This window comes from Strigops habroptila, chromosome 2 (assembly GCF_004027225.2).
Source record: "Strigops habroptila isolate Jane chromosome 2, bStrHab1.2.pri, whole genome shotgun sequence".
NCBI classification, from domain to species: domain Eukaryota; kingdom Metazoa; phylum Chordata; class Aves; order Psittaciformes; family Psittacidae; genus Strigops; species Strigops habroptila.
In genome coordinates this window covers 34,672,573-34,688,280 of record NC_044278.2, presented here as the reverse complement: position 1 = coordinate 34,688,280, position 15,708 = coordinate 34,672,573, and the positions used below count along the sequence as shown (strand labels likewise).

Here is a 15,708-nt window from a genome sequence, read left to right as displayed (position 1 = left end):
AAAAACTGAGGTGATATTAAGAACAAAACTTCATTAGGGAAAGGCAGGTCTTAGCTGCATGGTGTTTTCTTATGCAAGAATTAAAACTTCTGTTCTGAAATTAATGCTTCATGATACCTTTATGAAGAATTTGAGCTAATTTCCTTAGTAACAGATGTCCACTTTCTTGAAAACAGAAGAATAAATTACAGTATGTCTGTAGAGCCAGCATGAAAACCTCAAGTTAGTTTGGTCAGCTCAAATTGAGGACCAGAAGCAGTTGGCACTTTGGTTTGATACTACACAAGCAGTCTGCCTGACATGAGAGCTAGATGAAATTGGAAGCAGTCGTGCACAGAGGCGTAAGAAAATCAAATCAACCTTTCTGGTTAACATGAGATACACTGTAAGAGTAGTCTTTTTAATTATACTGCTGCTTGTATACGCTATCTGTAGAATTAGCTTTTTTGACTTCTTAGAAGAAAGTTAGTATATTATCTTTCTCTTCAGAGAATTCTGTAGATTTAGGGAATTTACAAGAAAACTATAAGATAAAGAAAAAACTGAAGGAAACCTAAGTTGCAAAAGCCAAAGTAACATGGGAATAATTCATGCCAAGAAATAAATCGTAGTAACAAATTAATTTCAGGAGTGAACCCAGCTTTTAACATCAAAAGGGTTGTATGGCGTAGCTGTTCATTCCGTACAAATGCAGGGAAATGGAGAACATTCCTGTCTTCTTCCTGTTGTTTCTCTTTTCTGTATTTTTCTTATTTTACAAATAAGGAGTCTAAATTCATCTGCCATCTAATATTCCATTACAATTTTACAGTTGGAAAATAAACGAGATGCTTTCTTTCCACCTTTACATCAATTTTGTACAAATCCAAACAACCCTGTTACTGTAATACGTGGCCTTGCTGGAGCGCTTAAATTAGGTAAGTTTAGCTTCTGTGGGTTTTTTTACTCCAGGAAAAAAAAGTGTGTGTTATTTCAAAGGAAGTCTCAGTTCTTAAAAGTGAATGTTTTGTTTCTGTAGTACTGTATTACTTGTGTATTCCAAGTAATTAGGGTAATGTGTCATTTCTCAGTTTGCTACTGTTTCTAATCTTGACCATCTGAAAAGCCCTCAAAATCCAGCAGATTTTGTTGAGCACAGGTTGGAGCTGAGCTATGGACGTGGAAGTTTGCAGACAGCCTTTTTTTCCATTAAAAACTATGGCTTACATGTCTTTGTGCTTAGATTTAATGATCTATAATCTGACTGTGTACAATGTTTTGAACTCTGTAGATAGAAAAATCGTCATCGCTGGCAGGAAGTGTATTATCTGATGGAAGTGCATTAATAAAACTCAGGTCTAAAAAATATTGTTAATAGATTTAAAAGATGTTTTGCAGTTTACCCCAAGGCATGTAAAATGTTTCTTGGAATACAGTCCATACAGTAGCTGCCAAGTTTTTTCTAAGCTTCTACTATTATATGCAGAAAAGCTTTTTGAGTATTAACTGTGAGTGTTAATTATTAATCTACAGGTAGGCTGTGTTATGAAGGCTGGGATGGCGAAGCACTTTAGTTTAAACCTTTAGATAACTTTAAGTATTAATTTTCTTTCTTGTATTATATTTTAAGTGTCATTTATTAATTCCTGTTTACTAGACCTAGGACTCTTCTCTACTAAGACATTGGTAGAAGCAAATAACGAACACATAGTAGAAGTAAGGACACAGCTACTGCAGCCAGCAGATGAAAACTGGGATCCCACTGGAACAAAGAAAATCTGGCGTTGTGAAAGCAGTAGATCACATACAACAATTGCTAAATATGCACAGTACCAGGCATCCTCATTCCAGGAGTCTTTAAGGGTAAGGCCATTGTTATTATTTAAGTTTTAATTTACAAACTGTATACTAAGTCTGGAACTGATGAAAAAAACCAGAAGCTGTTAAGGAAAAAGAGACATTTCCATTAGCATGAAAAGCACAGGTAAATTTACAAAATCTGGTTTGAATAGAGGGTCAAATAGTATTTAGAGTGTTCCTCCCAAATGCTTAATGTAAAACTGAATCTTCTCCGTATAAAACTCCTGGCCATTACATACTTTAAAAGCTTGTTTAGCTTAAGCTTTTGTGTAATAATGTCAATATCCATATTAAAATATTGAGAATTTGAGATGCTTCTTTCTTTTTTTTTTCCCCAAACCAAAACAACTTGTATTGCTTCTAATTTCATGATTTCGAATCACATAGATCAGATTTCTTTGTTCTTCATAGTATCCTGAATTAATTTGGATGTGGCTTACGAGATGTTTACACTCACACTTGTCTTTGTTTCCAAACATAACAGTTTCTATTCAGTTTAGAAGTTGTTAGAGCTATGTGACAGAAATATTTAAAATGTTACTTTATTAACTTTAATATTTTTGCTGAAGTTAGTGAGCACATTATTGGAATTAGCTGTGGGCATTTCTCAGAGGCTTATGTTATCTGGTTTTAGGCTAAGGTGGAACTAAGACAAAAAGATATTCTAGTTGTTAATTAGAAAATGGGGAAAACACCAATGTGGGAATTGACTATTGCAGTTTTTACTTCCATTACGCAGAAGCAACAGTGATTTCAGTAAGAAAGGAAAGAGAAATTCTAAATTTAAACTTTGTGCATTGGAGAAAAAGATTAGAAATGGAGAAAATCAGTAGTTGAAGAAAAGAGAAGGGAAGGTAGTCATTAGGTTTTGAATGAGACTGATACAGGATGAGGAAAAGAAACAAGAATACCATTGGGAAGTGGGGGGGCACTGAAGTCATCAAGAGCTTGGGACATGAATGGGCTTTTTCTTCTTCTGCAGTAGTAATAAATTTAAGTGGGATGTCGACTAATGTTTTCTGGTGCCTCTTGAACAGTTGCACCAGTATTGTATTCTTGTACATCGTTGCAGAGGGGCTGGAGAACATGACTTCTCTGGAACATTATATGTATAGGAGTTTGATAACGTACTTAACTGATCACATTCCAGTTTGTCAGCAGGAAAGCATCAGCTTTGGATTTGCACCAAGAAGTGAACTGCAGTATTTTCTGATTTCTTTTTTTTCTCTGTTACAAATTTGTGGTAAAAATGCCATATATAAAATAATTTTCAGAATTATGATTTTCATTTTTCCCTTGGAAATGAGAAAGAAAATGTACATGTATCCTTTGCCTAACACTGCTTTGACCTGTCCTTAGGTGACTTTTCACAGTGTTCAAATGAAAGATTTGTTTCTTCTTCCTACAGACACAATCCTCTTGGCTTGCCTTAAGTGATCCTTTTTTTTTTTCATTCCTCTAACAACTGTTACATTGCTTTTCTAACATGTCTTGCAGTATTTGATAAATCCATCATTGCTAGGTTCCTTTTTGTTTCTCTTTGTGCTTCATTCAAAGGATGAATAGGACTTTCTCAGGTACATAGGGCACTTTGAGATTTAACAACAATCCCATTCAAAACCCTAGATCTTTGGATAGCCTCCAGGCAGTTCATTCCTTCTTTTTGTCTTATTCTTTTTCCTTCTATTAGCTCGCCAAAAAAGAAGTCTTTAGAATGGGGATTTGAGCACACTCGGCTCAAAAGATCAACTGACATCATTTAATATTGGTTAGATTTTTTTCCCACTAGTCATGGTCCTAGCTACTGCAGTGCTAAAATAGCACATGGCTATGAAAAATTTAAAAGATCTTATGTAATGGGTTTTGTAAAATTAATTTTATAAATATTAGTCATCCTAGTTTCCTGTCGGGATACCTGCTTGACTTTGCTGGAAGGTAAATGTTCTAGTCTGAAAAAGTTAACAGTATTCCTTCAGATTGGATTCATGTTCACCTGCATAGTGATGCAAACCAATGCACTCATTTGCAACTGTAATGAAGGCTAACAGAAATATTTACAATGTAGACATTTTCTGTTGTCCTGGCCTTAGCTTCACTGAATTTGTACCCATTAAGAATTTCTTGCAGTGGCTTTTGACTAATAACTTTTTCTTTCTCAACAGTAATAATGACATAAAATCTTAGATACAGATACTTTAAAGATTGTACCAGCATGTTGAAAGAAAAGTACTCATACCTCTATATTTTATATATATATACTTGCTTTTCTGTATATTTATATAGATTAAATAAAAAAAAACCCAAAACATTTCCACAATTGCATTTTATAGGAGGAAAATGAGAAGAAGAGTCACCACAAGGACCACTCAGATAATGAATCCACATCTTCTGATAAGTAAGTGTGCTATAACTGTGATAATTCTGTAGTTGGTTTTATGTGTTTTTTACATAATTCCCATTTTCACACTCACCTATTATATTTTTCGTATGTGCAGCTCTGGGAGGAGGAGAAGAGGACCTTTTAAAACAATCAAGTTCGGGACCAACATTGACCTGTCAGATGACAAGAAGTAAGTTGATTACTGTTTCTCCTGCTCACAGTGGTATTCTGCATGCTCCTTCTGGAAAACCAATGCATTCTGCTCAGACATCAGTCAGTCTGCTAATAAACCCAGTTCTAGTTGCACATCCCATTTCCATAATGAAATTCTTATGTTTAAACTGTTGCTATGAGTCTTTCTCCACTAAAATCTCTTTTCAAGCTTTTCTTTCCAGGATCTTTAATGAACTTAAGCATCCATCAGAAACTGTTCTTACTAGTCATCCTTCTAATAAATTCCCTTTCTTTTATTTTGAGGCTTTAAATTGTTTGCTTACAACCTTAATTACATCTGACAATACCAAGTTTTAAGTCTTTGCACAGATTAAAGTTTTTTTTTTCTTTTTTGTTTGCCTGGATTTTTTTATTTTGGTTCTGTTTTCTTCTTGTTCCTACTGTCATCCTTTCTGTTTCCACTTTTTCATAGCTCTTGATTCTCTATCCAGGAGCAGGGTTCAAAATATGTCATAAAGACCAGACCAGTGCTTACCTCTGGATAAGCCGTGGTACCTCTCCCAGAATCTCAAAAAAAAAAAGAATAAATTGAGTATTCTTTAGACTGTATATCCTTCTGTGAGCAGATGAAGGTAGCTCAGAAAAACTTCAGGAGGTATTAGAAATACTCTGAGCATGGTTTTAGTATCCAGTAATAAATTTTCATTTCGTTCAATCTCTAGTTAGTATGTATTTCCATAAAAGATCCAGCATGTCTAGGCTGCCAGTCCCACCAGCTGCAGTACAAAAATTCAGATCTGCTTGGATCATTAGAACAAGAAGAATCTGTCCACTCAACTGTCAAAATATTTCTAAATATTATCACTGATCTAAAATGGAAAGAGTAACACAGATACCTGGGTGACATTTCAGAGATCTACACTGAAGGTCTGTGATTTTTATGTATGAAAATCTATGTTTTATCTTAATGCAAGTGTTCAGTTCTGTAGCACGTGCATGTCGTTACCTTCTTGGTCACAGCAGTTGTGTGCACAGGGTAGGATGTGTTTAGACAGTCTCCTTGACATATGTTGCAGCATCATATCATTCAGCTCTTGAAAGCACGGTTAACAGTTTCTGACTGGCAGGCTTGAGTGTGGGGAGAATACAGCTCTGTTTTCACTTGGAAAGGATGTACACAGAGGTGTAAACTGCAAGCAGAATTTCCTGGCAGTATAGCAGCAGAGTGGTTAACTGTGAGAGTGAGTCCAGCCACCCTGGCTTTTAGCTTGTTAAAATTTGGTAACTGTCAAGTAGGGGTACTGCATTGTCTCAGTTTCCCTCTTAATAGATGCTAAGTTATATGGCACTGGGTTGTCTGCTCCTTTATCTCCTATGCTAACAAATTTTTTGAAAATGTTTCTATTTCCCAAACTCTTTTAAGAGTTTTAGGGATTCACAGTTTCTCGATTTGCTATTTTGCTGCAGGTGGAAGTTGCAACTCCATGAACTGACAAAACTTCCTGCTTTTGTACGTGTGGTATCAGCAGGAAATCTTCTAAGCCATGTTGGTCATACCATCCTGGGCATGAATACAGTGCAGCTGTACATGAAGGTTCCAGGAAGCAGAACACCAGGTGAGTATATTATCTCAGCATGAAAAAAAAAAAGAGGTTCTGCTGCTGTGGTATTGATTTAACTGCACTGCAGATTTCCATATTTTACAGCATCCCTAAATGTGATGAAATTGTGCAAACTCAGTATTTTTTTAGTGTCTTGTTTAACTGAACTCTGCGTGTATGAAGTACTAAATTACCTTATAGTGGAAATTCCTGGATTTCTGCAGTGCTAGGTAATTACCATACTAACCTCTTGCACGTGATACTGGATTCTTTGAAGGGAAAAAAAGAGGATGGGTTTATATAATTGGACATTATTTGTATTTTATATGCCTTGAAAGTTTTTATAGGTTTCCAAAGTAGCTCTTGTGCAATCATAGAAATTGGTATACTTTTGCTTTTCAGATTCCTTACTGGTTGAGGATAGGACTCAACCCTCCATACTGAATAGTGCTGTGTTAGGACACTGGACTGAGAGTTAAGGGATCTGGACTAAATTTCAGCATTTGTTTTTTCTGAAGTACAACTTCAGAAAAATCCTCTAAGGATTATGGCTTAGTTTTCCAACTGTCAAAAGAAGATAAAATACTGGCATTTCTACATTGATTTTGAAAGCTCTTTCAGAAAGATTTACTTACTACTTGTCTATTCAGTGCTGGAAGTCACGAAGTTTTGCTCCTGACTGGGACTGTCAAGAGCTATCATAGAAGACAAAATCTAAGCTTTAGTATCTTGAAGCATTTGTTTCTACAAAAAGGGAACTGCTGAAATATTGGTCAGATTCACAAGATTGATAGCTCCAGTTTCTCATTTCCCACAAACTAAAAAAGCAGAATTTGTTTGTCACTGGTAGCTTAATTGCATTTCTTAACACTGTGAAGTATCTAAATAGTGTGTGTGTCATATAAAAATATGTACAAATACTTGAACTATGATGTAGGGGGTTTAGTAATTGTAGCGTTGCATTTTCATAGCGTTACTTTGACAGATCAGCCTTACATAAAGTGTGTTTATTCTTCTCTACATTTCAGGTCATCAAGAAAATAACAACTTTTGTTCAGTAAACATAAATATTGGTCCAGGTGACTGTGAATGGTTTGTTGTCCCTGAAAGCTACTGGGGTGTCATGAATGACTTCTGTGAAAAGTAAGCTGGGTGTGCTCTTTGTTTCTGTCAAGTTCCATGTGCCTTTCTCAGACCTAATGGGGGGAGATTACTGAGGGTGTTTTAAGTGGACATTATTTTATGGTATTTCCATGTAGTCAGAAAAGTCTTTTAAAATAAGTCAAAATGCAAAATCTAGAGTTGGGAGTTTGTTTTGTTTTTTTGGGGAGTGATGGAGTATTTTGCTGATGATGCATGCTGTTAATCCTTATTATGATTCATGTACATGTTGTACATCGGTATTTTGGCATGGTTTCTTGCTGCATCTAGAGGGAGGGTTTAGTTTACTCAGACTCCAGGAGGTGTCATGGCATGCTTTGCCATGTTTGTAGCTTGCTGAGGAAGTTGAGGTGCTGTGACTGTTAGGGAAACACTCAGCCAGCTCTAAGATTGGGTTTTCTATGTGCCTGCACATGCACCCTCCAAAAAAAAAAAAAAAAAGAGGAGGAGGAATTGTGTCCTCTAATCATGCTCATACTCAAGCCGCAGCCTCTGAAGCTGATCTTATGGGAGAATTTTTTGTTTCTTATCTTGCCCAGCTAAAACTGGACTAAGCTCTTGACTTAGCAGAGCTCTGCTAATTCATGTCATCGTCTCTGAATCTGTATCTTCTGCCTATCTACTGTCAACTGTTCTTATTTCATCTACTTGTACAAAGATTAGCCATCTCAAAATTGTAATTCCACTGATGCAATTGCAATGTCTCTGATGACAAAATGCCTTTTACCCTCATGACACTGTCCTTTTGACGGTGACAGAGAATCTAATATCTCGGTAACCTCCTAAAATGTCTAGCATGCGTGATAGAGGCACTGAATTGTCTTTCTTGAAAACTCTGAATTGCAAATGATCCCTCATGGTGAGATGAGAAAATACTATATACTATATACTTTCATAGTATATACTTTTATAGTATATACTACATATATACTATATATATACTTTTATACTATATACTATATACTTTTATAGTATATACTATACTATAAAAACAGTATAAAATTGGGATAATGATGGGAGAGAAGCATGTATTTTGCATAACCATAGTGGAAGAGTTCATCCTTAGGAAATTCCATATGGAGGTGTTTTTTCAGTGCTTCTCAGGAGGGTCAACATTTCTTGGCTGAATGTAGCACAGACCTTTGGATCGCGGTTGAGATGGTGCTAAGGAGTTGCTTATTGTGTGGATAAGCTTCACATGCATCCACTGACAATAGGAGTTCATGGTTGGCATTGATCAAAATGGAAAGCATTCTTAAGAGCTGGTATGGCCTGTATATGAAATCAGTCACTGGTCAGAAATGCAGTATTTGGCACCAGATCTGACCAAGGATTTCTCTGCCTCAGCATTAATAAAATACTGGGAAATAGAAAATAGAACTTAACTGGAAGCCAGAAACTGACTTCACATGGGCAGCTAGATGGTTAAGTGTTTTAATGTATTGCAGGATGTGAAATGTGGAATTAGGATCAGGAATTTTATAGATGAAGCTTTCCTTTTGACTGGTCATCCTGGATCACTGATTAGATGCAGAAAGTGTTTATCATGGTGATGAGTTTTTACAGGCAATTTCATTGAAGTATCAGCCACTAACATGTTTGCTGATAAATGCTGAAGTCTTCATTTTTATTGTTGTTTCAGGAATAATATGAATTTCCTAATGGGATCTTGGTGGCCAAACTTGGAAGACTTGTATGAAGCCAATGTCCCAGTTTATAGGTTTATTCAAAGACCCGGGGATTTGGTGTGGATAAATGCTGGCACTGTTCATTGGGTTCAGGCTATCGGTTGGTGCAACAACATTGCATGGAACGTTGGCCCTCTTACAGGTATGGCTGAATAGTGCCTGTGCTGAACTACGTGATTAGGTGATATTATACTACTTATGCCATGGAACCTGCAATTTCTTACTAATTTACCATGCTTTACTAGATTAAAAAAAACCCACAAAAATGTACGGTATTTTAAAACATGATGTGTTGAGGCTTTAAGTAATTCTGCTGGTAAGAGAAAGCAGCAAGAATGCCGTTTTTGTGCTTGTTCATTTAATGTGCTTGTAAAAATTAACAGTTGTATAGCAAACACTAGCAGAATAAAATGTTTATATTAATTCATGCGCTCTCTCTTGTAGGCTATTTCTTAGCTTTTTCTCTTAAAATTTGTTCTGCCAAGCAGACTGCACTACAGCCTACATATGAATTTGAGGACTTGTGCAGTCTAACTTTTTGGGGGCAATGGATACATAATTGCTCTTTAGTGAAATCATCGGAAAATGTGAACAGTTGTAAAATTTTGTTAATAAAGGAATATTAGGTTTTTCAGACTTACTGCTCTAGAAGTCTTTAGTTTTGAACCATGCTCTTGGAAGGTTTTTAGGTGTGAGAATGAATGGAAATTTCTCAGCTAAAATGATTGTCAATCATTTGAAGAGCATGTACTTCCAAAAACCCCCTGTTTTCTTAAAGAGTTTTAAGGTGTGTCTTCATTTCATTATGGTGCAATAAATAGTATATCCAGGATTGTATGATTGACTGATACAGAACTCACATGTTCAGTCACAGTAAATTTTGCCAAACATTTCTTCTAAAAGGGTGGGGTGAGTAGGCTGCTTAATGAAAAAGTTTGACTCACTGCAACAAGTCTCTCAAGGTGCAGTGTTCATTTTCAAGATAAATTATATACTATAGCATTGTAAAATTATGATACTGTGAATAGAGATGCAGACATTTCAAATTCAGATTTTTTTCATCTGCTATATTTGAAAATGTATTAAGTAAGCCTTTTTGAAATATTGCTCTTTGTTCATCATAGAAATTGAACACTTGTCAGTAACTTGTTTTCACCGATAGTTGTTGCTCCTGTGGTATTGTGTGTTCTTTAGTATCATAAATACATTTTGTAAAAGAAATTCTATAGAATTCAAATGTAGTTGGAATGAATGGGTCATTGTGAATGAAGTTTAATCAAGCCTTAAAAGGTATAAATTTGAATTATAATCAAGTTATTTTGGCTCCAGTTGATACTTAGTTTTTAATTTCACTAATTGCTTCTGTAACTTTGTTTTTGTACAGCCTGTCAATATAAACTGGCAGTGGAACGGTACGAGTGGAATAAACTGCAGAGTGTGAAGTCCATAGTACCCATGGTTCATCTTTCATGGAATATGGCTCGAAATATCAAGGTCTCAGATCCAAAGCTTTTTGAAATGATAAAGTAAGTTTCATTTATTTGAACATTTACTGTACCCTTTTCCCCTTCAAGCATAAAACAATAGTTGATTTGTAAGTAATCCTTTATAAGACTTCTGTTCCTGAGAATCAAGCCAAATTTGTTTTATATTCTGTTTTTCAAAGAATCAAGATATCGTTAATTTTTCTGTGTTCTATTTGATGTTATTGTGGCACAGCTTTAGAGTGATATAATTAACTTTTTTGTTAAATTTGCCAATGCCTTCATGCAGCAGTCTACAGAAACATTTGAATTAGATGACAAAAGCTGTTCAGAATACTTACCATAAGAAATAAAAAAAATAGGTCATCAACCCAGATACTAGAATTGGAGTGTTCAGTCATTTTTACAGCAAAATTAAACTTAATTTTACATTTCTAGAACCTCTAGTTAGTGCTCACACACTGTCATTTGGAGATCCAGTATAAATGTTTTAAATAAAGGCAAGTAGGAATTTGAAAGCCTTGTATCGTTTGCTTTTTCTTCTGAACAACGAATTAATTGATGTGCAAAATGATAATTGAGTTTAGTGACATTTTTCATATGCACACTCCAAAATGCAGGAATATTCCAGGCTTGGAGCATGTTTAATAATTTTCTTCAGATAGTTCAACTTCAAGCAAATATAATCATACTGCAGCACCAATATATCTAGACTGAGGGATGATGAACCTTCTAGACTGAGGGTTCAGCATATATAGAATCATAAGTTTGTCCTAAAGAAAGTGGGGGAATTAATTCCAAAGCAGATTACTCATCATGAGAATACTCTGGTAGCAGCACTCAATTTTCCTTAAGCCTTAACAAAGGAGCTTCTAGCTTGAGCACTTCTTCAATCTTGTCAACATACTGGATCCACAAGAATTGAATCCTTTTGTAATTTGGCTTGAAGTGGACCTTTAAAAAACAAACCATGCAAAAAAGGGCAATGAAAAATAATTTCTTTTTTTCCCCAGTAGGATGTATAGATGACATCTGAGTGAGACACCTTTTTACAGTAGGATTTTATTTTAGGCTTGAACATCTGTATTGCAGAATGGTAGAATTGGTAAAACTACAACATAAGAACCAAGAGTGTTGGAAGTTTAAGACAAGTTTGTAGTCACTGAAAAGCTGGATTTTGGAACAGCATTTCTGTGTGAATACTTTCTTAAAATGTAGTAGCTAATACCTAGGGTAGAGAAAATCTTTGCTGAAGGCTTGACAGTCCTACCCTTTCAAATAAGCTATTAGTGTTCATATTCAGGATGCCAACTTTCATAGAAGGGAGAGGAGAAACTGAAGAGATAAAGTGAGAAATAGCGGGAAAAGAAGCAGGGTGTGGGAGGGAAGAAGCCAAAATGTCCATTTAAAAAAAAAAAAAACAAAAACAAACCACAAAACAAAAAAAACACACCAAAAAAAACCCACAACAACCCACAACACAAATGTATTTCACAATTATCTTTATATATCTTCCCAAGCCCGGCAGGCATCTATTGTAAAGCTCGGAGCAGTTTTAGAATGTTTTTGGCAAAGTATGATTTTGATATTCTAGCCACATTTTGCACTTGCACAAGTTTGGGGGCTTTTGCCATTGTTTAGACTTAAAAAGAGAAAACATGACTGAGCATAGCATCCTTTTCCAGGAGAATTGCTTAAAATATTGTGAAGAAACACAGAGGACAAAATGGTAGTGTCCTGTCGTCTTGCTGGCTGACAGCAGCTGAGCTGTTTCTAATGAGACACCTAAATTTAAGGTGTAGATTACAAATAAGCAAAGATGCTGAGGAGCGGATACAAACTTCGGTCTTGCATACATTTGTGTTTTCCAGTCTGCTGATACCATTTGCAGTTTGCTTGGATTAAGTCTTCCATCCAAGTTGTCAGTCAAACCCAAGTACCATGCTATGTGTGCAAAAGGAAGAAGATTGATTGATGAGCTCTGGTTTAATACATATAGTAGCAGTAACATGAGAAATCTTCTTCACTGTGGCCACCTCTGTAATTATGGTATAGCTGTTTCTAGAAATAGGTGTCACCAGAATACACAATCTCGTTAGTGTCTGACCTTGGCTGTGTAAGCGTACTGGAAATGCATAAACCTTCATGCATAATTTTCCTATGGACTGCTTGTCTGCAGGAAAATAGCACCAGCTGGCAAGTAGCTGCTACCCACTTTTCCTGGATTTTATGATGTATAAAAGAGAGACATTTGTGTGTTTATATATATGTGTGCACGTATGCAGGTGTATAAAAACACTTAAGAAATAGTGATTTTTGATACAGCTGGTTGAATTAATCTTGAATAGCTGACTTTTCAGTTGTCATCAGGAAAAAAAAATATATTGGTGACACAGCTGTCATCTTTTTGCCAAATACAGAATCTGTATCTAAAATTGCACACTGAAGATATCTGAAGTGTTTAGGCAGTTTGACTTCTGTCTCTGAAGCTTCTTAGGTATCAGAATAGTACAAAAGAATATAACTCTTGGAAAATGATAAAAAGTAGTTTGTAATTCCAATTTAAAAAATAAATACAAATATGTCTTACTGCATTATGTGAAAGGAACCATTACAGAGAAAATAAAGTAAAATTTAAAGATACATATAAATATTAGGAAGCAGATAAATTATTAAAAGAAATAGACTAGCACTAGGGAAAAAAATAATAGGAGACTTTGCTTTTGGAAGAAATCAGAAATCTCCTTACATTTTTAGTTAATGTGCAATTCAGTGCTCTCTTGCTAGATAAAAGACAAAGAGCAAAAAGTGAAGCTTTCCTCATGATTTTTTTTTAAATATATTAATAGTAGAATCATGAGCAGGAACACAGGCAGTCAAAATGATGTAAAACTTGACTGAGGGACCCTTAGGAAAAGAAAAAAATAACTGCAGGCCTCTCAAATGGAAGCTAGAAGGACTTTTAAAAATGCATATGAGGAAGAGAAGAATTTTTGAGATAGTGGGAACATTGTAATAAAGGCTTAAAAAATTAATTCCAAAGTAACTGAAATACTAAGTTACTTTACAAAAATAGTTCTAGAAACATAAAAGAACATGACATGGGAGAAAGGATTTTTACAAAATCATGAAGCCAGATAAAACACATTCTGGTATCAGTAGGAAAGATATATTACTGAAAGGTATAAAGAGGTCAGTTTTGCATTGCCATTGGGATGGTCTCCACAGTTCTAAAAGTTTTACTGGATCTAAATATTCAAACAGGTTTCTTACTGCCCTTCTAGACTAAATCAGGACATCATCCTGACGTCCATTTTAAATTGTACTTAAATACTTGAATTTGACTGGACGTGATTTAGTCACACTCTTTATGCCATAACTTTAAAGAATTTGAGAGAGATGGTCTTGATTTTCTCTTATAAATTCTCACTGTACAAGAATAAACCCAGGCCTACAATACTAAAAGATGACACCATTTAATTTACACATTGTGACTTGCTAGACATCTTTTTTGCTTTCTTTAGGCTTCCCAAACTTCAGGAAATAGTGGTGCATATTCAAAGTGATTGTATGCTTTCTGCCATTCTTTGACAGCATGAGATAGTTAAAGTTTAGGTTTTCAAGTGCTATTTCTAGGATCTGAATTTTATCCAAGGAGAGGGGAATTCACCTTCAAGTTATTGTTTTTGGCTTTCATTACAAATTTGGCAAACATTGCAGGGGTGTTATATGTGGGTTACAACTTGGGGCAATTCTTTTTTCACAAGTGTAACACTAGAAAAGTCTTTGAAAATAACACTTTGGAAAATCTTTGGAAGTCAGGAGTAGAGAACAATGGTGACAAGTGTGCAGATGTGCTTCCAGCTACTCTTTGGCATACCAAAGCACTTCCAGATAACAGCAAAAGAGAAGAGAAGAATGGTAGCTGTTAAGTTTATTTGGAATCAGGCAGTATTGTATAAAAGAATCCTATACCAAAGTTACTGAGCTTGTCAGAAGCATGATAGCCTGACACTCAAGTGATTAATACATGATCAATTGCATATGGTTGGCCCTAGCATCGTAAGTTCACGTACATCAAACTTTGAAAGTGTTGAAGGAGTTACAGCTGGATGAGCTGTTCAGTTCTCTTAAAATTTGGTATATGAAAACATAATGTTTGATATAGAAACATGCTTTCATTTTTGCATTATTCTTATGGTAAGGGTATTAATGAAGCCACAGACTTGGTTTTAGTGAAGATGAACGGTCTGATTGTAGAACACCAAGAGGGGGGTATCTCAAAGTAAGCCTAAGATTCTGTTAACTACTTGGAAACACATGAAAGAAACTTTTCTATTTTTCTTTAATACAGAATGTATATATTATATCTTTAAGGCTTCAAAATAGGAGAAGGATCAAGTTTGAAAACATTTTGATAGAACTCTTGAGCACTTTGTTTTCTGTCCAATGTTTATTATTCCCCTTACATTTTTTCCGTCTTCCTTCTGCATCTAATGAGCATGTAACATAACCACCCTGTGGAGGAGAAAATTAAAGGCTGCAAAGGCTGCAGCTCAAATAAATAGGATAGCTGAAAGCTAAAAATTACTGTAAATAACATTGTAATTTAGAAATCTGGCGACCTGTTTTGCCAGCTTCTTTTTAGAGAACATATGTAGCTCACACAATGCTAGAAAACAAGTTAGATTTTCTAGTACAGAAGAGAACTGTATAAAACTGTGAAGATAAAATTGGGGGTTTTGCAGGGAAACGGGGAATTGTTGATTTTAATTTGACATTTGACCAGTTCCTTTCTTCATTCTTTTTTTTTTTTTTTGAAGAGACTTCTTTTTCTAATACCAACCTATTCTTTTTCATTTTACATGGAAGAAAATACTTTATCTTTCATTTTTAAAAGGATTTTACTTACCCTGTGTGTAAAGTGATTCCTGTCAGGACTTGGGGTAACTGAAAGTTTAGTAGTGCTGAGGAAGTAATAGGGTTTTCAGGATGTAAGTTAAAGCAGTTCTTTGGATTAGCCTATAGTCACACAAAATGTAAACAGTTTGGACTTAGCAGTTCAAACTAGCTTTTTGCTGATAAATTCATAGTTCAAAATAAAATACCATAATTGCTTTCAAAAACACACGGGTTTATTGTGCTTAAAAAAACAGCATCCATGCATTCTAGTCAAAAATGAAAGATACAGCTTGTTTGCAGGGCCAGGGGCAGTACTGAAAGGTCCGTAACCATGTAGTTTAACTCCTACCAAAGTCATGATTCCAGTGATTCTTAGTAGCCAGCTGTTTCTGAATTGCACAGGAAGAGGAAATTCCAGGTACAGGGTGTTGGAAGAAATTTAATCCTACTTGAGTCTTCCTATAAAGTTGAAAACTGAA

The 15,708-nt window shown here is 35.3% G+C and overlaps 1 protein-coding gene across 18 annotated transcripts in view; it reads left to right on the top strand.

The window, feature by feature from the left end:
- The window catches only part of KDM6A (lysine demethylase 6A), a 156,555-nt gene that overhangs the window by 134,945 nt on the left and 5,902 nt on the right, over positions 1 to 15,708 (top strand). For all 18 annotated transcript variants that reach the window (XR_003990028.1, XR_003990026.1, XR_003990029.1 and 15 more), the window contains 8 exons: positions 812 to 917; positions 1,637 to 1,842; positions 4,170 to 4,234; positions 4,335 to 4,409; positions 5,861 to 6,009; positions 7,023 to 7,137; positions 8,798 to 8,985; positions 10,228 to 10,369. Coding sequence is in view for 7 of the 18 variants with exons in the window: in XM_030476368.1 (XP_030332228.1) it covers positions 812 to 917; positions 1,637 to 1,842; positions 4,170 to 4,234; positions 4,335 to 4,409; positions 5,861 to 6,009; positions 7,023 to 7,137; positions 8,798 to 8,985; positions 10,228 to 10,369 (1,046 nt within the window). In the remaining 11 variants the exon portion in view is untranslated. The remainder of the gene's footprint in view (positions 1 to 811; positions 918 to 1,636; positions 1,843 to 4,169; positions 4,235 to 4,334; positions 4,410 to 5,860; positions 6,010 to 7,022; positions 7,138 to 8,797; positions 8,986 to 10,227; positions 10,370 to 15,708) is intronic.